Source organism: Schistocerca serialis, chromosome 5 (assembly GCF_023864345.2).
Source record: "Schistocerca serialis cubense isolate TAMUIC-IGC-003099 chromosome 5, iqSchSeri2.2, whole genome shotgun sequence".
In the NCBI taxonomy this organism is placed as follows: Eukaryota; Metazoa; Arthropoda; class Insecta; order Orthoptera; family Acrididae; genus Schistocerca; species Schistocerca serialis.
In genome coordinates, this window is record NC_064642.1 from 457,124,409 (window position 1) to 457,145,750 (window position 21,342).

Here is a 21,342-nt window from a genome sequence, read left to right on the forward strand (position 1 = left end):
CCCTTGTGAGGCCAGTTGAGGAGTTACTTGTGTGAGAAGTAATGACACTGGTCACGAAAACCGACGTCGGCTGTCAGTGCGGTGTGTTGACCACATACCCTTCCGTATCTGCATCCGGTGACGCATAAGGGCTGATGATGATACGGCGGCCGGTCGATGCCGCTGGGCCTTCAAGGTCTGTTCAGACTGTTTTTGTTTGTTTGTATGTGCCATTGCTATCGGTTTAACGAGCAACGCAAGCGAGTACTGTTGGTGTAAACACTGCCTCTTCCTCGAGTGCTTTGCAGCTAGGACACAAACAGGTCCGAACTGTCAAATGCAGACTATCTTCGGTTGTCTGGACGCGGTCCCTGACTACTTCAAATTTCCAACTTATCCACACACTACTGAGGTTATGCCTCTGCTCATTACCATCACTACTCACTGTGACCCACTGATTCCCATAAGAGTTCGAGTGTGTTCTGTATTTGCACAGAAAAGACTACTGGGCCGTCCCTCCCTAGTTATACACATGACGTGTTTGTTATTTCGGATATGTCAGAAAGTGCAGACAAAGCTTAGACACTTCTCATAACATTTTAGTCTACGACAAGAGGCAATTGTATGTCTCCAATGATAAGCTATTCCACTGTTTTTATTAGTGCAATCGCTCTTCGGAAAATATAGAAACTTACGCAAATGTTTCTTTGCCTCTGTTGCAGATGATGATCCAGCCTACTGGTCCACTGCCTTTCGAAGACTTCCTGCAGAAATTCAATTTTCCCAAGAATTTTTCTGTGTATACAGACGAAACAAAACCTTGTCTGGTGCATACATTTATGCGCTAAGTTCACTGTAAAAAGAGTGCAGCTCACGTAAGGACATGTAGAAAGATGTTACGGAGTATTTGACATTATCGGAATATCGGAATATCATTAACTAGATTTGAAAAGCGACTACTTTTTTTGTAACTAGTTTTACTTTCATGAGACAACAAGTAATGATAAGCATTTTATTGAAACGTGTTTACATTTAATTCCGGAAAGCATAGATGCTCACAATTTCGTTGCTACAGCGTTTTAGGGAAAGCCAATGTCACGTGTTAGTTACGGCAGATTTTGGACTTATTTTGGGAAAGCGAAGATAATATCAGGTTGTTCAATTACAGACCACTAGATTTAGTTGCGTAGTGCATCATAAATGAAATGCTGCTGCAATAGCAGGCAGACAGCGAGCGCCTTCCGTGGTATGCTGTTAAGGGAGCGCCGGTAGTGCTGGGCTGGAGAGATGCGCTAGCGTAGCAGGTGTGGGCGTACCGCGGGTGGCCGCGCGGCTAGGCGCGGCTCGGCGCGATGCTGGAGCACGGGAAGGCGTCTTCGTGGCTGCAGGCGCCGGCGCTGCACAACAGCAGCTGCTCCGCGAGGCCCGCCTCCGGGGGCGCGGGGGCGGCGGCCGGGGGCGGCGTCACGCTGTGGGCCGTCACGCAGTCCATGCTCGTCCTGCTGCTCTCCGTCGCCATCCTGGCCGCCAACCTCACTGCCATCGTCGTGCTCAACAGCCGCAGATACTCCAAGTACATACACGCACAGGTAACCATCAAAACTACCGTTATTGTAATTCACTACGTGACGTTCATGTACCTCTCATAGCTTACTCAGCAAGTAGCCTCATTTTGAGAAAGGCTGTGTCTACATTTGAGCCAGAAAACACGAACAGCTGCTCACTCACGCCTGTTAGTACTCACAAGGGAACCTCCCCATCACACCCCCCTCAGATTTCGTTATAAGTTGGCACAGTGGATAGGCCTTGAAAAACTGAACACAGATCAATCGAGAAAACAGGAAGAAGTTGTGTGGAACTATGAAAAAAATAAGCAAAATATACAAACTGGGTAGTCCATGCGCAAGATAGGTAACATCAAGGATAGTGTGAGCTCAGGAGCGCCGTGGTCTCGTGGTTAGCTGAGGGGGGTGCGATGGGGAGGTTCCCTAGTCAGCTACCTACAGTCGCCTTGAAAACACCTATCTCGGGAAACAGACAGTTGCATGTTGTAGGAATGAAAAGATGTTCTGGAAGAATTTTCTCTCCGAAGTGTCACAGGTATCAGCTCTGGGCCTCAGTCCTGAGCCCACTGTTGACTTTCTGAATGTCAATAACATCTCCTCGCTTCTGACCCGTAAATATATTGTCTATGCAGATGACCTTCAGCTTTACTAAATTCCTGAAGATACAAATACACCGATACCCACTGAATCTTTATTTTACATACAATTTCAATAAAAAAGACTTATTCTCAGAAGCAGGAACTATTATCTTAGCCCACTACGTAAAAGAAATCATGGCTTGAGAAATGACGTCTTTCGAAGTGGTTAGTGTAATGTCTAAAAATGTGCGTTAATACATATTTGTCCCCTCGAAAATAAAATTTGAAATAAAGTACAATTTGGTAAATGACGTGATCATTAATACTAGATTCTCTGTAAAATATAAAACGTAATAGTCATGATTGTTTGCCTATACGATAATGGGTTCCATTTTGAGGACTGTTCATGGCCAAAATTGATAACAAAATTGATGCGATTCATGTTAGCTGTTGTAAGTGCTCTTCACATAACTTCCTTTATTTCACAGCTACTGAACGCCTTCTACTGAAAGTATGTGGAAAGTTATTCTACATTTTTCTGGTTGTCTTCGTGTCTTTTCAGCTAATTATCATTAACGACTTTAATTAACATTCTCGCGGTTTCCAAGTACAACAGACATATCATCCATACGGTGAATTCGGCTCAAGGAAAACAAGACACAGGTGTATAGTTATGTCGATGTCATTAGTTAGGAGGTAAGGTTGACTGAGGTAAAGCTCAGACTGAGAAGGAAATCGAAAGTTATCGTTTCTCCACAGAACGACTGTGTCATCTATAGAAGGTGATTCACAAGGAGAGGCCACGACGTTTGGAACGCGGATTTACTGCAAACTTCGTACACTCGTAGTACTCCACGAGAACAACAAAATGTGTAGGCAGTAGCGCGTACTTCTCAAGCGTTATTGAGAGAATCGCAAGATAATTTCGATCGTCAAATGTCGTCAACTGTATACACCTGTGCGTGGCCGTTTTACCAGGAAGCGCCAGCAGCCGAATGCAGACGGCTAGTAGCTCAGTGTGTTCGGTCAGAGAGGTGCTTGGCCTCTGTAATAAAAAAAACTAAGTGCAAGGATCAACAAACTAACATGACTGGGTGTCATGTGCGCGTTCGCAATGACCAAACACAACGATAAACAACGAACAAAATGAAGAAAAAAAAGTGGTTAGCGTTCAAACCACGTAAGCGCTGGGTCGCTGGATCGAGTCCCGCTCGTCAGTTTTTTTAAATTTATAACACAGTCATTTTCTTTGTTATTTATATTACAGTTGTTGTAATGGGAAAAATACGTGTAATCTGATGAGCTTTTATTAAATTTACAATGTTATTCGGCAGCCTACAAATTTTTATTATCATAAATAATATAACATTCATAACTACCGACTAATAAATGGCCAAACGCACAAAGTGATACTGAAAATGTATGCTTGTCCGTGATTTGAGAAATCCCTTATACCTGGAAGGAGCCCGAAAGGACTTGTTACCTCCAAGTTTTGACCGGCACAGACGGCTTTCGAAAGATGTACAATTAATCGCCGCTTTCGACATTACGATTACAAGTTGCGGGATGGTATTGTTCGTAAAAACATGAAAAACAAAGTTAAACGGCACCCGCTGCATTGGATAAATGCTATGTTTTCGTACACGCAAGGTGTTTTGAGTTTTTCTGTGGAAAAACAACCCTCGTTAACATTTTCAAAAACCTCTCTTTCAGCCGATAACTTGGAAGCAAACCATGCATAACGCAGCATTTCCTTAAATATCGGCGCTGATCATTGGTCATGGAGTATCGGGTGTATTTTAATAGCGTCTTCACTAGAAACAATTTTTCGTTCTCTTTCGATTAAATACGAAAATTTTGAAGACACAGACAAGCATACATTTTCAGTATCGCTTTATGCGCTTGATCGTTTATTTGTGATAATAAAAATTTGTAGACTGCCAAATAACATGGTAAATTTAATAAAAGTTCATCTGATTACACGTATTTTTCCCATTACATCAATTGTAATATAAATAGTAAATGACTGTGTTAGATATTAAAAAAAATAACTGACTAGTGGGACTCGATCCAGCGACCCAGCGATTACGGGACTTCAACGCTAAGCACTCGGCTGCCGGCTCTTCCTGGTAATATTGGCCACGTACAGGTATGTATATTTGACGACATTTGACGGTCGAAATTATCTTGCGATTTTCTCAATAACGCTTGAGAAGTACGCGCTATTGCTTACATATTTTATTGTCCTAATGGAGTACTACGTGTGATCGAAGTTTGCAGTAAATCCGCGTTCGAAACCTCGTAGCCTCCCCTTGTAAGACAAATAACAAAAAAAATTATACTTGACATGGATTTGAATTACAGTGCTCCAGAATGAAGGTCCAGTGCCTTAACAATTGCGTAATATCACACAGGCATTCCAAATGATTATTTTCGGTGCTTGAGATGCTTCTCTCCCTTGGCACTTGTATGCAGAAGGTAAAAGTGTCTCTCCCTGCGTCGTTCCGGCTGACTGTGGCCCTCTTGAACTTTGTTTTCGGGTGACGTTGTAGCCGAAGAACGGATTTTCCGTGCTGCCCATCACGCATTAGCTCACTTGTTCTGGGCTACTGTGCTATATAGCTCGCACAATCTTGCTCGTCTCCGTACACCGTAATAGATGTTTATAGGAATTCTGTGTACGATCCTTATCTGATATATGTATTGTTAAACGAACTAACGGTTTTCTACCAAATTCTAAAGTAAGATCGGGAATTACTTGGATCAGGGAAATGACATGGAAGGACAAGACCACTTCAACTAACATCATTAATCCTTCAACAACAACAAAATTCATTTTTGTATATTTTCTTTGACAACAGGTCCCCTTTGGAACACAGGTAGAAAAATTGAAGTTAATTTGCCGTTACAGGAGTTCAAAATGGTGAGCAAGACAACCGCTAATTTGCAATAATGTACTCAAACACATTAAAAAATAATACCTTAACAATATTGGCCTTTTTTTAAATTTTTAAAGTAAACAATTTTAAATAAACCAGTCAATTAAAATAATTAAAAAGTTCTAGCTAAATTTCTCCAAGAAAATTTAAGTTCAAGACATTAGGCGGACCCCCCAAAGGGTGAATATTAAGAAAGATAACACGAAAGAATTTACAATAAAGCTTAGAACACCAATAGAGTATGTATAAAATATTAAAGTGAAAATTTCCTGTGCGAAGCCAGTTAATCAAAGGCCGATTGGTCGAAAGTAAAATTTCGTTTACAGTGCAAGTGAGATAACATTAGGTACTCAACTTGAGGACAGACAGCCAGGAGGCGCGACTGCAAAGAAATAAAGAAATAGCAAGCCGCACCAGGAAATTCTCAAGAGCCGTGCACAGGGCCGCAAGGAAGACAGGCCCAAGCGGCAAGAAGCCGCCAACACTGAACACTCTCCCAGCGACTTAGTAAGTGCTGTTAACAAACGAGAAAGATAAGTTTCTGTTTGGATTATACTGCAAGTAAAGTCACGCTTTATCCATGATTTCATTTATATAGCTTTCCCAATAAGTTGATACGCCTTAGGAAATAAGCTTCGATAACAGAAAACTACAGAAAGGGGGCTGTAATTTCTTTCAGGAAGAAATTCAGTAAACAACTATTTAGGGTCTCACAAGTAACAGGAGTTCACAACATGCTTAAAAGTGCTGGATAATAGTAATAACAGAGAGCCCACCAGCTTCTAAAACATTAAAACTTAGAATAATTGGATCTCTTCCACAAGAATATTAAAACAAAAAGAGGTTAAAAAATTACATAAGACCTAGGTCTCCGATACAGCTATGCGTGACATCTGGGTACATTACATAACCCTAACAACATTAACCATGGAATTTTTTTTAAGGGTGAACACTGACCAGCAGATTAAGAGAAGTTACTTCAAAATGGCACAGGATAGGCAGAGCAGTACAGTGTTCACAAAATCACAGATCCAAGTAACAAGGCGTGCATGACGATTCAGTGAAACACAAATACGAACATCTATACAAAGAGCTTGCAGAATGGAAAATCTGTGAACAGAGCTGAAAAACTAGTTGCGCACAACGTAAGCGAACCAGACCTTGCATTCCGCCCAGTCCTGTGGAAGAAGAGTAAACGACGACCAGGAAAAGACGCCGTTCCCATCCACAACCCGTGTGCGTCGCTCCAAGCACTGCTGCTGCCAGCCGGCCATTGTGGCCGAGCGGTTCTAGGCGCTTCAGTCTGGAATCGCGCGACCGCTACGTCACAGGTTCGAAGCTTCTCTCGGCCATGGATGTGTATGATGTCCTTAGGTTAGTTAGGTTTAAGTAGTTCTAAGGGACTGATGACCTCAGTTGTTAAGTCCCATAGTGCTCAGAGCCATTTGAATCATTTGCTGCTGCCCCCGGCTCCCAATGTGCGAAAACTCCCATCAAATACCGCGGCCACGCTGTTCGGAGGCCTCTCTCTCTCTCTCTCTCTCTCTCTCTCTCTCGACACGCGATTCACCCCTCAGGGGGTCCACAACTCTTTTGCGGATACGTGCGTGGCGGGCACGGGACCCCGAGCTAGTGCAGCTCTCTTTCCTTTCCGGGCTGCATACCTTCCTTTTCCACATCTTTCTCCATCCCCCATCCTTCCCCCGCCCCCTCACCCCCGCCTCTTCCCTTCCCCTTCTCCCACTTTGGGAGTATCTTTCGTGCCTACGTCTGGAGACGGGCGCTTGTAAGACATAGTCTCTCTTCTTTGCTCTCTATGCTGGAAAGTATCTGTCCTCCCTTTGTCCTTCTCTTTTCCTTGCCTCTTCTCTTTACCCACTTCTCCACTTCGGCGTTTGAGACCTTTCCTTTTCTTTGTTCCTCTCTTTCTCTTTCTTTCCTCCCTGTGCATGTCTGAAGGCAGACCGTGTTCCCACGCGTAGCCGGTGACGGGTTTACGCATAATTCCACGCCCCGGATACACAGGTAGGACACGTACGTACCCCCTGGTAACGACCAGGCCCAGGGAGGGGTGATTATCCGATCTGGTACCTTCCGAACGTGCTGATTGGTCCTTCCGTCGGTTTCTCGGGAGGTGTGACCTGAGGTTTGAACAATCACCTCAGAGAGAGCCCTCACAAGGAAGGAACGCGCCATTGGAGAGGCCGGTAATCATGAGGGATACTTCGGCAATGGTTTCCTCTACGTCTACAACTTCTGCTCACAAGCGAAAATTAGATGAGTCTCAGCTACTGACATTTCTTCCATTAGTGCCACAGATCCTTGTTGTTTCTCGGTCGGACGAAGATCAAGACTTCTCCACAGTCAACCCTTTAATTATTTAGAAATTGCAGGTCCTGTAAAGTCTTATTCCAGACTACGAAATGGCACCTTGTTGTTAGGAACAGTCAGTGACCTCCAGGCAAAAAAAAAAAACTGCTGCGAAATCCACTGTTACACACAGTCCCTGTAAGGGTGGAAGCGCACTGCACTTTAAATTCATCATGTGCGGCGGTTTATACCCGCTCACTCGACGGATTGTCCAACGAGGAAATTCAAAACTACCTGTCTGACCAGGGCGTAATGGCTGTACAGCGAGTCATGAAAACGGTGGACAGGGACTTGGTACCAACCCATACTATCTTCTTGACGTTTGACAGAGTTCAACTTCCATCGAACATTAAAGTGGGTTATGAGATAATTTCAGTTCGCCCTTACATCCCCAACCCTACGTGTTGCTATCGGTGTCAGCGGTATAATCACACCAGCAAATCGTGTTCCAATCCGGCTAAATGCGTTACGTGTGGCAGGGATGCCCATGAGGGTGCTTGTCCACCCCCATCCCCTCGTTGCATCAACTCTATGGGCGACCACGCTGCTTCCTCAAGAGATTGCCACATTTTCAAAGATGAGCCGGCCTGAGTGGCCGTGCGGTTCTAGGCGCTACAGTCTGGAACCGAGCGACCGCTATGGTAGCAGGTTCGAATCCTGCCTCGGGCATGGATGTGTGTGATGTCCTTAGGTTAGTTAGGTTTAATTAGTTCTAAGTTCTAGGCGACTCATGACCTGAGAAGTTAAGTCGCATAGTGCTCAGAGCCATTTTTTTCAAAGATGAATGGCTTATTCAGGAAATCAGAGTGAAGGAAAAGGTGTCTACATTTGCCTCTTGAAACTTATTCGCCAGTCGAAAGCCCTCTGTGCCTCCAGCTGGTAAATATAGCAATTTCCTTGCATCTCCTCGTCCTCCTAAGGAGGCAACCACGCAGACTTGTGATCTCACATTTAGTGCCACGGTCGTCAGATCTGCCAGCGCAAAGATCGCCCGTTCAACCTCCCCACCATCACCTGCCCACTCTATGGCTCACCCTTCATCGGCTCCTGCTAAATCACGAGCCCCAAAATCAGACACCCAGACTTCCTAAAAAGAGCCTACTTGCAGAGACTTTTTACGTACCCCGACTTCACAACCATAGATTCCTCCCTCATGTTAACGTTCTGTTTCCAAGAAGGCTCATAAGAAACCAAGTTCCTCTCCTTCTCCACCACGGCGTGTCTCATCTACAGCGCCACCTGGTCGATCGCTGGTGGCAAGAGCTGCCCCCAAACAACCTATGGATCAGGATCTTCTGAATTTGGCTGAATACCATTTCACGCTATCGGCCGCTGTCTCTCAGCAGTCGTTGAGTTGAGAGCAACCGTGGTAAGATTCTTCTCCTTTCTGTCCACCCTATTGCAATTATCAATTTGAATATCCGCGGCATTAGAGCCAATCTGGATGAATTGTCGATGCTCTTACGATCCTACTCGCCGGTCATCTTCTGTCTTCAGGAAACAAAGCTGCATCCCCACGATCGCTTTGTTTTCCCTCATTTACAGTCAGTCCGGTTTGATCTCCCCTCTGTTGATGGCACTCCAACACACGGGGGACTTATGATTCTCCTCCATGATACTGTCCATTATCACCCAAACCCCTTATACAGTTTCTCCCAAGCTGTTGCTGTCCGTCTTTCCCTTTTCTTTCCCTTTCTGGATACAACTTCTCTCTTTGTACCGTATACACTCCATCGTCCACACCGATGGCAAGAGCTGATCTCCTTCATCTCCTTGGTCAGATCCTGCCCCCACTGTTTGCTGGTTGGGGGCTTCAATGCCCCCCACCCGCTTTGGGGATCTCCGCGTCCTTGTCCGCGAGCCTCTCTACTGATTGACCTCTTCCACCAAGCGGGTCTTGTCTGCCTCAACACGGGGGAACCTACATTTTTGTCTGCCTCCATGACAAATTTCTCTCATTTGGACCTTACGGTCGGTACAGTTCAGCTAGCTCGGCGCTTTGAATGATTCGCTCTTGCTGATACACACTCGAGTGACCATTTTCCATGTGTCCTTCGATTGCAGCCACAACTGCCATCTATGCGCCCGAAACGCTGGAAGTTTGCCCAAGCCGATTGGACGCTTTTTTCGTGTCTAGCGACATTCGATGACCGTCACTTTCCTAGCGTCGACGATCAGGTCACTCATGTTACAGAAGTTATTCTTACGGCCGCGGAACGTTCTATATCTCGCACCTCCGATTTGCCCCGGCGCCCCCCAGCTCCTTGTCGGAACGAGGCGCGCCGTAACGCAATACTCGAGCGGAGACGTGCTCTTCGCGTTTTCCGCCAACATCCTACTTTGGCCAACTGTATCCGCTATAAGAAGTTACGTGCGTGATGCCGTAGCGTCATCCACGATAGGAAGAAGGCCAGCTGGGACTTCTTTACTAGCTCTTTTAACACCTTCACTCCCTCCTCAGAAGTTTGGAGTCGAATTCGACGGTTATCTGGCGCGCCTAGTTTCTCCCCGATCTCTGGGCTCACTGTCGCGCATGATACGTTAGTGGACCTAGTCGCAATTTCTAATTCATTGGGTCAACACTGTGCTGAGATTTCGAGCTCTTCAAATTACCCGCCAGCCTTTCTCCCGAAGAAACGTGCAGCGGAAGAGCAACCTCTTGCTTTCTCCTCTCAAAATAACGTAAGCTATAATACTGTTTTCTCCATGCAGGAACTCCAACACGCACTCTCTTCTTCTCTCTCTTCCGCCCAGTACCGGATGGTGTCCACGTCGAAATGTTGCTGCATTTATCATACCCTAGTCTGCGTTACCTCCTTCACCTTTATAATCGAATTTGGACCGTCAGTACTTTTCCCGGAAGACGGCGGGAAGCTATAGTCGTTCCTGTTCCGAAACCTGGAAAGGACAAACATCTCTCCTATAGCCATTGCCCCATTTCTCTCACGAATAGTGTACGTAAGGTTTTCGACCATATGGTGAATTGCCGTTTAGCCTGGTGGCTGGACCTGCCCAATGCAGTTTCCGGAAGCATCATTCTGCAGTTGAACATCTTGCTGCTCTCTCTACTTACATCATGAACAATTTTCTCAAGAAACGCCAAACAGTAGCAATATTTTTTGATTTGGAGAGAGAATACGATACATGGAGGACTGGCATCCTCCGCACACTGTTCTCATGGGGCTTTCGAGGTCGGCTACCCCTTTTTATTCGTGAATTTATGACAGAGCAGCGCACATTTAAAGTGCGGTGAACACTACTCTCTCCCGTACTTTCTCCCAAGAATGCGGGGTGTCCCAGGGCTCCATGCTAAGTGTTGTACTGTTTCCATCGCCATAAATCCAATTATAGATTGTCTCCTTCCCGATGTCTCGGGCTCCCTCTTTGTGGACGATTTTGCGATCTACTACAGCTCTCAACGGACCAGCCTTCTTGAACGACGTCTTCAAGGATGTCTCGAGCGCCTCCACTCTTAGAGCATCGAAACCGGCTTCCGCTTTTCTTTCAGTAAGACAGTTTGTGTCAGTTTTTGGCGCTGTGCAGAGTTTCTTCCGCCTTCCCTACATCTAGGCCGTGTCGACCTTTCGTTCGCGGACATCGCTAAATTCTTGGGACTTATGTTTGACACAAAACTGTGCTCGTCGCCCACGTTTCCTATCTTTTGGTTTGCTGTCTGAGATCCGTCAACACTCTCCGTGTTCTGAATGGTACCTCCTTGGGAGCGGATCGAGTGGTCCTCCGCCTACATCCCGCGTTATTGCGCTCGAAATTGGAATATGGAAGCACAGTTTACGCTGCTCAGTCGTCTATTTTTCGGCGTCTCAACTCTGTCCGCCACCGTGGATTGCGTTTAGCGTGTAGAGCATTTTACACCAGCCCTGTGGAAAGCCTTTATGCTGAGACTGCTGAAACTTCGCTGTCCAGTCGGCGAGCTGTCCTTCTGAGTCGATATGCCATCTGTCTTCCGTGCCTGCTAATCTGGCCCATGACCTTCTTTTCGACGCCTCCTTGGATTTAGGATATGCAGGCCGCTATTCCTCTCTGATACCACCGGGAGTCCGATTCCGTCATTTGCTACGTTCTCTTTCCTTCCACATTCCTAAAACTCTCTTGACAACTGAGGTACAACACCGCCTTGGCTCCGCCCCCGGACCTGCCTTCTCCATGACCTTTGTCAGCTTCCCAAGGATGGTACCCCTTCTTTCGTTTATCGTCGGGTATTTATTTGATGCTCTATGCGCACAAATGAAGGCTGCCAGATTTACTTACACTGACGGCTCAGAAATATCATTTGGTGTTGGGAGTGCCTATATTGTTGGTGACACCCCAAATAGATTTCGGCTTCCCGACCAGTGTTCGGTTTTTACTGCGGAGCTTTACGCTGTTCTTCAGGCTCCCCAATAAATCCGTCGCCATCAGCGGATACAGTATATTATATGCTCAGATTCGCTCAGCTCTCTCCTCAGTCTCCAAGCTCTTTACCCTGTCCACCCTCTGGTCCACCGGATTCGGGACTGCCTCCACTTGCTCCACTTGGGGGGGGGGGGGGGGGGGCGTCTCTGTGGCACTCTTCTGGATCCCAGGACATGTTGGTATCCGTGGAAACGAGGCGACCGATATAGTGGCCAAGGCTGCAGCCTCTCTTCCTCAGCCCGCTGTTCGCATGGTTTCCTTCGCCGATCTACAGAGTGTTTGATGTCGTCGTGTTGCTCTTTTACGGCACGAACATTGGTCTATAACAAATTGTAGGACGTGAAAGCTCTTCCCTGTGCTTGGACCTCTTCCTCCAGAACTCGCCGTCGGGAAGAGGTAATTTTAACTAGACTCCGGGTAGGGCACTGTCTTTTTAGCCATCGACATCTTTTAAGTGGCGATCCTCCCCCGCTTTGTCCCCACTGCTCTCAACTGTGGACGGTGAGACACCTTTTACTTCAGTGCATCTATTTTACTCCGCTACGCGCCCGTTTACAGCTGTCGCCTGATATATCTTCCATTTTAGCAGATGACTCCCGCTCAGCCGATCGCGTCCTCGAGTTTATCACTGTCCGTGAGATGACCTCTGCCATTTAAGCTCTTTTTGGGGAAAAGAACCCCCCTTTCCTTCTGTTTTTTAGTTTCCCCACTTTCTGAGTTTCGCTCCCACTGCTGCTGATTTCCAATTTTTTTTTTTTTTTAGCCTTCCCTAAGCCACAGAACAGGCGCTAATGACGGTAGCACTTTTGCGCCCTAAAAACATAAAGAAAAAGACACGCGATTCAAGCGGACGCTTTTGAATACACAATTTCATCACCCAGGAGAGGGAAGGATGAATGTCATATGGTCGCTCCCTTCTGCCCACAGTTCATCGGATGGCTGCAGTGTCATTAACAAGAATATACCTGACGTCCATGAAAGAAACATCTTTACATATGAAAGGCATGTCCTGACTGACTGACTGACTGATTCACTGACTAACTGACTCATCATCGGCCAGCCCAACCACTAAGGACAGAACCTTGATATCTGGAGAGGTTATTGTTCTTATACTGTACGTACCATTTAAGGAGACATTTCTCTATTTTTACCCCTAAGGGGGTGAAATAGGTGAGGACAGCTTTTTTTTTTTTTTTTTAAGAATGTCGCTATTAAGGCAATCTTGAAGCTAGACCTACGAATATCGGAATTTGATTTCTCAGACAGAAATAAAGAAATATCTATTTTAGCACTTTTTGAAATTTGATTTCTTCGGGGTGATGTAATAGGTGAAAGGTTTTTGAAAACAAGTCATTATTAACGAACTACTAAAGCATTTTCAAAGCTACATCTATAGAAATTGGTAGTTGACTTCTCTGTTAGAAATAAAGAAATACGTGTTTCAATGTTTTTGGAAACTGAACCCCTGAGGGGTGATGTGGAGCCTAACTGAGTCATTGACTCATCATCGCTCACCCCAAACTGCTAAGGATTAAAACTTAAAATTTGGAGAAGTTGTTCATCTTATACTGTAGACATCGTTTGCTAAGGGCTGGTTCGAAATTCCACAAAAAAGAGAGTGAAGTAAGGGATGAAAGACTTTTTGAAAATATTTGAATGATACCACTAAGGCTATTTTGGAGCCAGACCTACAAAAATTTACATTTGGTTTCTCGGAAAGAAATAAAAGAACATGTGCTTCAGCATTTTTGGAAATTCAACCTCTAAGGGGACAAAATAGTGGGGGAGAGTTGTTTCTAAACCAAGCATTATTAAAATAGAAACAAATCATTGTTAAAGCTACAGCTAAGAGAGATGGTACTTGGCTTCTCAGTTGGAAATAAAAAATCCGTGCTTCAGTATTCTGAAAATTCAACCCATTTTTATTGAAATATTTCGTTTAAATCCAAGAAAATTTGTACTTAAATTCTCTGTTAAAAAAAAAACTTTTTTTTTAAATTAAACCCTAAGGAGGTGAAAAGGATACGAAACGTTTTATGAATATCTCGTTATATTGAAACATTTTTAATGCAGAATCTATGAAAATCTGTATATGGCTTCTAAAGAAATGTGTTTTATGGGATGAAAGTTCGCATGGAAATATCATCACAAGAACTCAAAAGGCAGGATTATAAAGACTTCTGACTCTAGGTGTCGGACTTTCTTTTTGGTCAGAGGTACATTCCCAAAAGATCATTCTCCTATGGGCTTAATTCGCGTGCAAAGCTTAGAAGATGTTGCGATTTGCGAACAAAATAAAAATTCGATTGAAGGAAAGCAAAAATGAACTGCGCAGGCCAAACAGTCAATGCCAGAGAATCAGCGTGCAATAATCTAGTAGTTCTATAAATCTGACTCTTATTAAATATTTGTTGTTGTTGTGGTCTTCAGTCCTGAGACTGGTTTGATGCAGCTCTCCATGCTACTCTATCCTGTGTAAGCTTCTTCATCTCCCAGTACCTACTGCAGCCTACATCCTTCTGAATCTGCTTAGTGTATTCATCTCTTGGTCTCCCTCTGCGAATTTTACCCTCCACGCTGCCCTCCAGTACTAAATTGGTGACCCCTTGATGCCTCAGAGCATGTCCTACCAACCAATCCCTTCTTCTAGTCAAGTTGTGCCGCAAACTCCTCTTCTCTCAAATTCTATTCAATACCTCATCATTAGTTACGTGATCTACCCATCTAATCTTCAGCATTCTTCTGTAGCACCACATTTCGAAAGCTTCTAATCTGGTCTAAACTGTTTATCGTCCGTGTTTCACTTCCATACATGGCTACACTCCATACAAATACTTTCAGAAAAGACTTCCTGACACTTAAATCAATTCTCGATGTTAACAAATTTCTCTTCTTCAGAAACACTTTCCTTGCCATTGCCAGTCTACATTTTATATCCTCTCTACTTCGACCATCATCAGTTATTTTGCTCCCCAAATAGCAAATCTCCTTTACTACTTTAAGTGTCTCATTTCTTAATCTAATTCCCTCAGCATCACCCGACTTAATTCGACTACATTCCATTATCCTCGTTTTGCTTTTGTTCATCTTATACCCTCCTTCCAAGACACTGTCCATTCCGTTCAAATGCTCTTCCAAGTCCTTTGCTGTCTCTGTCAGAATTACAATGTCATCGGCAAACTTCAAAGTTTTTATTTCTTCTCCATGGATTTTAATACCTACTCCGAACTTTTGTTTCCTTTACTGCTTGCTCAATATACACATTGAACAGCATCGGGGAGGGGAGGCTACAACCCTGTCTCACTCCCTTCCCAACCACTGCTTCCCTTTCATGTCCCTCGACTCTTATAACTGCCATCTGATTTCTGTACAAGTTGTAAATAGCCTTTCACTCCGTGTATTTTACCCCTGCCACCTTCAGAATTTGAAAGAGAGTATTCCAGTCAACATTGTCAAAAGCTTTCTCTAAGTCTACAAATGCTAGAAACGTGGGTTTGCCTTTCCTTAACCTTTCTTCTAAGATAAGTCGTAGGGTCAGTATTGCCTCACGTGTTCCAACATTTCTACGGAATCCAAACTGATCTTCCCCGAGGTCGGCTTCTGTCAGTTTTTCCATTCGTCTGTAAAGAATTCGCGTTCGTATTTTGCAGCTGTGACTTATTAATCTGATAGTTCGGTAATTTTCACATCTGTCAACACCTGCTTTCTTTGGGATTGGAATTATTATATTCTTCTTGAAGTCTGAGGGAATTTCGCCTGTCTCATACATTTTGCTCACCAGATGGTAGAGTTTTGTCAGGACTGGCTCTCCCAAGGCTGTCAGTGGTTCTAATGGAATGTTGTCTACTCCCAGGGCCTTGTTTCGACTTAGGTCTTTCAGTGCTCTGTCAAACTCTTCACGCAGTATCATATCTCCCATTTCATCATCATCTACCTCCTCTTCAATTTCCATAATATTGTCCTCAACAACATCGCCCCTGTATAGACCCTCTATATACTCCTTCCACTTATTTGCTTTCCCTTCATTGCTTAGAACTAGGTTTCCATCTGAGCCCTTGATATTCATGCAAGTGTTTCTCTTTTCTCTAAAGGCCACTTTAATTTTCCTGTAGGCAGTATCTATTCTACCCCTAGTGAGATAAGCCTCTACATTCTTACATTCGTCCTCTAGCCATCCCTGCTTAGTCATTCTGCACTTCCTGTCGATCTCATTTTTGAGACGTTTGTATTCCTTTTTGCCTGCTTCACTTATTGCATTTTTGTATTTTCTCCTTTCATCAGTTAAATCCAATATCTCTTCTGTTACCCAAGGATTTCTACTATCCCTCGTATTTTTATCTACTTGACCCTCTGCTGTCTTCACTACTTGATCCCTCAAAGCTACTCATTGTTCCTCTACTGTATTTCTTTTCCCCAATCCTGTCAATTGTTTCCTTACGCTCTCTCTGAAACTCTGTACAACCTCTGGTCCTTTCAGTTTATCCGGGTCCCATCTCCTTTAATTCCTATCTTTTTGCAGTTTCTTCAGTTTTAATCTACAATTCATAACCAATATATTGTGGTCAGAGTCCACACTGCCCCTGGAAATGTCTTACAATTTAAAATCTGGTTCCTAAATCTCTGTCTTACCATTATATAATCTATCTGAAACCTTTAAATATCTCCTTTAAATATCTTCCATGTATACAACCTTCTTTCATGATTCTTGAACCGAGTGTTAGCTATGGTTAAGTTATGCTCTGTGCAAAATCCTACCAGGCGGCTTCGTCTTTCATTTCTTAGCCCCAATCAATATTCACCTACTACATTTCCTTCGAATTTCAGTCACCCATGACCTTCTCTTATCAATTTCTTCACCATCTGCAGAGCTAGTTGCATATAAACTTGTACTACTGTAGTAGGTTTGGGCTTCGTGTCTATCTTGGCCACAATAATGCGTTCACTATGCTGTTTGTAGTAGCTTACCCGCACTCCTATTTTTTATTCATTATTAAACCTACTCCTGCATTACCCCTATCTGATTTTGTATTTATAACACTGTAGTCACCTGACCAGAAGTCTTGTTCCTCCTGCCACCGAACTTCACTAATTCCCACTATATCTAACTATAACTTATCCATTTCCCTTTTTAAATTTTCTAATCTACCTGCCTGATTAAGGGATCTGACATTCCACGCTCCGATCCATAGAACGCAAGTTTTCTTTCTCCTGATAACGACATCCTCTCGAGTAGTCCCCGCCCGGAGATCCGAATGGGGGACTATTTTACCTCCGGAATATTTTACCCAAGAGGACGTCATCATCATTTAACCATACAGTAAAGTTGCATGCCCTCGGGAAAAATTACGGCCGTAGTTTCCCCTTGCTTTAAGCCGTTCGCAGTACCACAACAGCACGGCCGTTTTGGTTAGTGTTACAAGGCCAGATCAGTCAATCGCCCAGACCGTTGCCCCTGGAACTATTGAAACGGACTGCTGCACCTCTTCAGGAACCACACGTTTGTCTGGCCTCTCAACAGATACCCCTCCGTTGTGGTTGCACCTACGGTACGGCTATCTGTATCGTTGAGGCACGCAAACCGCCCCACCAACGGCAAGGTCCATGGTTGATGGGGGGAGGGGGTTATTAAATATGTCCTTGAAAATTTATCGGGTATTCAGCCACGTAGTGTCACCAAGAAGGCGCGATATTTCGACACGCGGGAAAACCTCAGATCACACAAATTTGTCCTTACTCACCAACAACACATAATTCTGCGGACTGCATACAAAATTACACAACCCTGCGGAAAAAAGTGAAGTACCCTGAAGACATGGTCTGATGTTGGAGTTCTCCGGTGGAGCGGCCATCAGAATGCATTAGTATTGATCAATGGAGAGACGTCTACAGATGTTAAAGTAACCTCTGGCGTGCCACAGGGCAGTGTTATGGGACCATTGCTTTTCAGAATATATATAAATGACCTAGTAGATAGTGTCCAAAGTTCCATGCGGCTTTTCGAGGATGATGCTGTAGTATACAGAGAAGTTGCAGCATTAGAAAATTGTAGCGAAATGCAGGAAGATCTGCAGCGGATAAGCACTTGGTGCAGGGAGTGGCAACTGACCCTTAACATAGACAAATGTAACGTATTGCGAATACATAGAAAGAAGAATCCTTTATTGTGTGATTATATGATAGCGGAACAAACACTGGTAGCAGTAACTTCTGTAAAATATCTGGGAGTATGCGTGCGCAACGATTTGAAGTGGAATGATCATATAAAATTAATTGTTGGTAAGGCGGGTGCCAGGTTGAGATTGGGAGAGTCCTTAGAAAATGTAGTCCATCAACAAAGGAGGTGGCTTACAAAACTCTCGTTCAACCTATGCTTGAGTATTGCTCATCAGTGTGGGATCCGTACCAGGTCGGGTTAACAGAGGAGATAGAGAAGATTCAAAGAAGAGCGGCGCGTTTCGTCTCAGGGTTATTTGGTAGGCGTGATAGCGTTGCGGAAATGTTTAGCAAACTCAAGTGGCAGACTCTGCAAGAGAGGCGCACTGCTCGCGGTGTAGCTTGCTGTCCAGGTTTCGAGAGGGTGCGTTTCTGGATGAGGTATCGAATATATTGCTTCCCCCTACTTATACCTCCCGAGGAGATCACGAATGTAAAATTAGAGAGATTCGAGCGCACACGGAGGCTTTCTGGCAGTCGTTCTTCCCGCGAACCATACGCGGCTTGAACAGGAAAGGGAGATAATGACAGTGGCACGTTAAGTGCCCTCCGCCACACGCTGTTGGGTGGCTTGCGGAGTATAAATTTAGATGTAGATTTGGATTGTATTTGATGATACCATCACATCTGGTAGGGCGTATGTGGGACATGAACAGCGCCAGGTGTTGAGTAATCACTGTGAAGGCCACGGAGATGCCGCGTACTCGTGGGAGACAGCGTTATTGTAGTTTGAAAGGTAGCTAATTGTGGGGCTCCATCTGCCCGACTGGCCCAATCGTACAGTATTCAGATTTGTGAAGCATTCCAAAGCATCAGCAAAATGGTTCAAATGGCTCTGAGCACTATGGGACTTAACATCTATGGTCATCAGTCCCCTAGAACTTAGAACTACTTAAACCTAACTAACCTAAGGACATCACACAACACCCAGTCATCACGAGGCAGAGAAAATCCCTCACCCCGCTGGGAATCGAACCTTTTTTTTTGTAACCATATATATTTATTTAAATATATTAACCAACGATACATTTAAAAAAAGACATTTTATTCTATTAATCTATTATATTCCTAGTGATGGTTAATATTAGTCATTTTATATGTTTTCGTTTTTATATTTTCCTTTTTCGTTTTTCTCTTATTGTTTGTTCATTAAACCCTTTTACATGGGAACCAGGGCGCGGGAAGCGAGAACGCTACCACACGACCACAAGCATCAGCAGCCCGTTGTTCGAATGTATAGCAACTTGACTGCAAGCATACTCGTCCTCCAGGTTCTGGCCTACTACATCTGGCAACCACACATGCATTAATCTCATCTGAGCGCCTTCACATCCTCGTCTACCATCCGGGGAAAAGTAACGGACTTCTTCCAGTATTATATCTAAGCCTGCACCAATGGTCAAAGACCGCAGACAGCAGCAGGACTAGGGAATTCCCGTCCCATACATGGTTGTCACTAACACAACACAACACAAACTGCTGTGTTTGGAGTGGTACCGCGATCGGGAAGCATCGAATCCTAATGAATAGTGTCAGTTGTGTTCAGCGATGAACCGCGGTTCTGCAGCACCCTGGATGACCATCAATGGCGAGTACGGCGGCAACCCGGAGAGAGGCTCCATGCCTTTCAATTTTTGGAGATGCACAGCTGCAGTGTTCCTGGCGTCGTGGCGTGCATAGTCATAGGTCACGACTTCAGGTCACATATGGTAGTGATTGAGGGAATTCTGATGCTTCTATTCTCCTCGCGTATTACCACTCTCATGCGACAGTATCGTGGTACAATTTTTCAGCGGAATTCCTTACTGTCTGCATGATGTTGAGGTATGTCTGTTGCCAGCTAGATCCTGTATCTGTCTTTGATACTACATGTGTGGCACCAGCTCGGGTAACAACTACGTTCCAGTGTCAGTGTCCAGGGTACCAAGCACCATTTGTAACATTTGTGAGCGAACTTGCCTCACGGGAAGGGAAAACATCTTAATGAGACCCTTCTCAACCGAATTCATGCATCCAGACAAGAGGCGCATGTAACTTCAGACGATAAGAGAGTTCTTTGTACATTTTAATCGATATTGTAATCACCGAAATAACATCACGTATCTTATGTAACTCTTCAGGCTTTCCCGGCGAGATCTTGACATGTGAAATAATCGGGTCTACTGCCGGATGTTTGTGTCGCTCTGGCACAATATTTCGGCCACGTAACTCGTTGCCTTCTTCAGGTGCGACCTGAGACTGGCCGAAATATTGTGCCAGAGAAACACAAACATCCGGCAGTAGACCCGATTATTTCACATGTCATCACATATCTTCTCAACCCACAGAGTTTTATTTCGTTTCCTCCTGGCCTTCCGGGTGCCTCACTTTTTCGTCAGGAAGTGTGTCAGCTAATCTAATTACAGGAAAAATTTAAAAAGCTGCAATATCCCGATCTTCATAGCATGACATGACGGTGACATGAAAATGATGAACTCTCAAGTAACTATCGTACATATGAAGAACCCGAGGCTTGTAACTAAAGTTAACTGTGGTAATATTCATCATCTACGCAGTTTCGATTTAGGCGTCCTTGTCTGTTGCAATTTCAGGTAGACTGCAGCTGATCATCCCAACTCTTCTTAGGACGCACCACGTTTAATTTCCCTCGAGGTGCACACTTGTATACTGACCTAAGTATTCGTCCATCTGACATCCTTTGAATGAGTTCGTACCATTTCTCCCTGTACTCCTCTCTCTTCCGAAGTATGTTTCGACACTCGATTCATTTCTCTTCTTTATCCGGTCTATGAGATTTTAGGCTATGACCAATAAATGTCTCGTCTCTGCTGTATCAATCCTGACAATTACAAAAGGAAACCCCGTGTTTATCGCATTTTGTCCGTGAGTCGAGCAAAGTATTTTGTATGCTGAATATTTAAATTCGGTCGCCAGGACATTGACCCAAAACGTACTCGTATACCCAAAGTTCGTAATACAGTGTTTAGTCTCGTAACGTAAAATGAGTAAAACTGAAAACCTACATTTCACTAGACAGAAGGTATTTAATATCCAAATTGCAGTGGAGGCTATATAATGTGAGAGACTGCCATCCGTATATAGTAGACAAAGTATCTGCAGGGAATCTTTGAAAATATGTCGTTACAATTCCCACATTTTCAGCTGGGAGGACGGCGTTATTATATATGTACAGAAAAGCGTGCGTATATGTCTAATAAATTTATCCATCTAGTACACTTCATCAGTGCAGTATTCTTACAGGAAAAACATGCGCCAACTGACACA

General features: G+C 44.3%; 1 protein-coding gene across 1 annotated transcript in view; it reads left to right on the top strand.

Moving 5' to 3' along the window:
* The first annotated feature begins 1,331 nt into the window (after positions 1-1,331).
* The window catches only part of LOC126481991 (trace amine-associated receptor 1-like), a 312,485-nt gene continuing 292,474 nt past the window's right edge, over positions 1,332-21,342 (top strand). The window contains exon 1 of the mRNA XM_050105955.1: positions 1,332-1,568. Within this exon, the coding sequence (XP_049961912.1) occupies positions 1,332-1,568 (237 nt within the window). The remainder of the gene's footprint in view (positions 1,569-21,342) is intronic.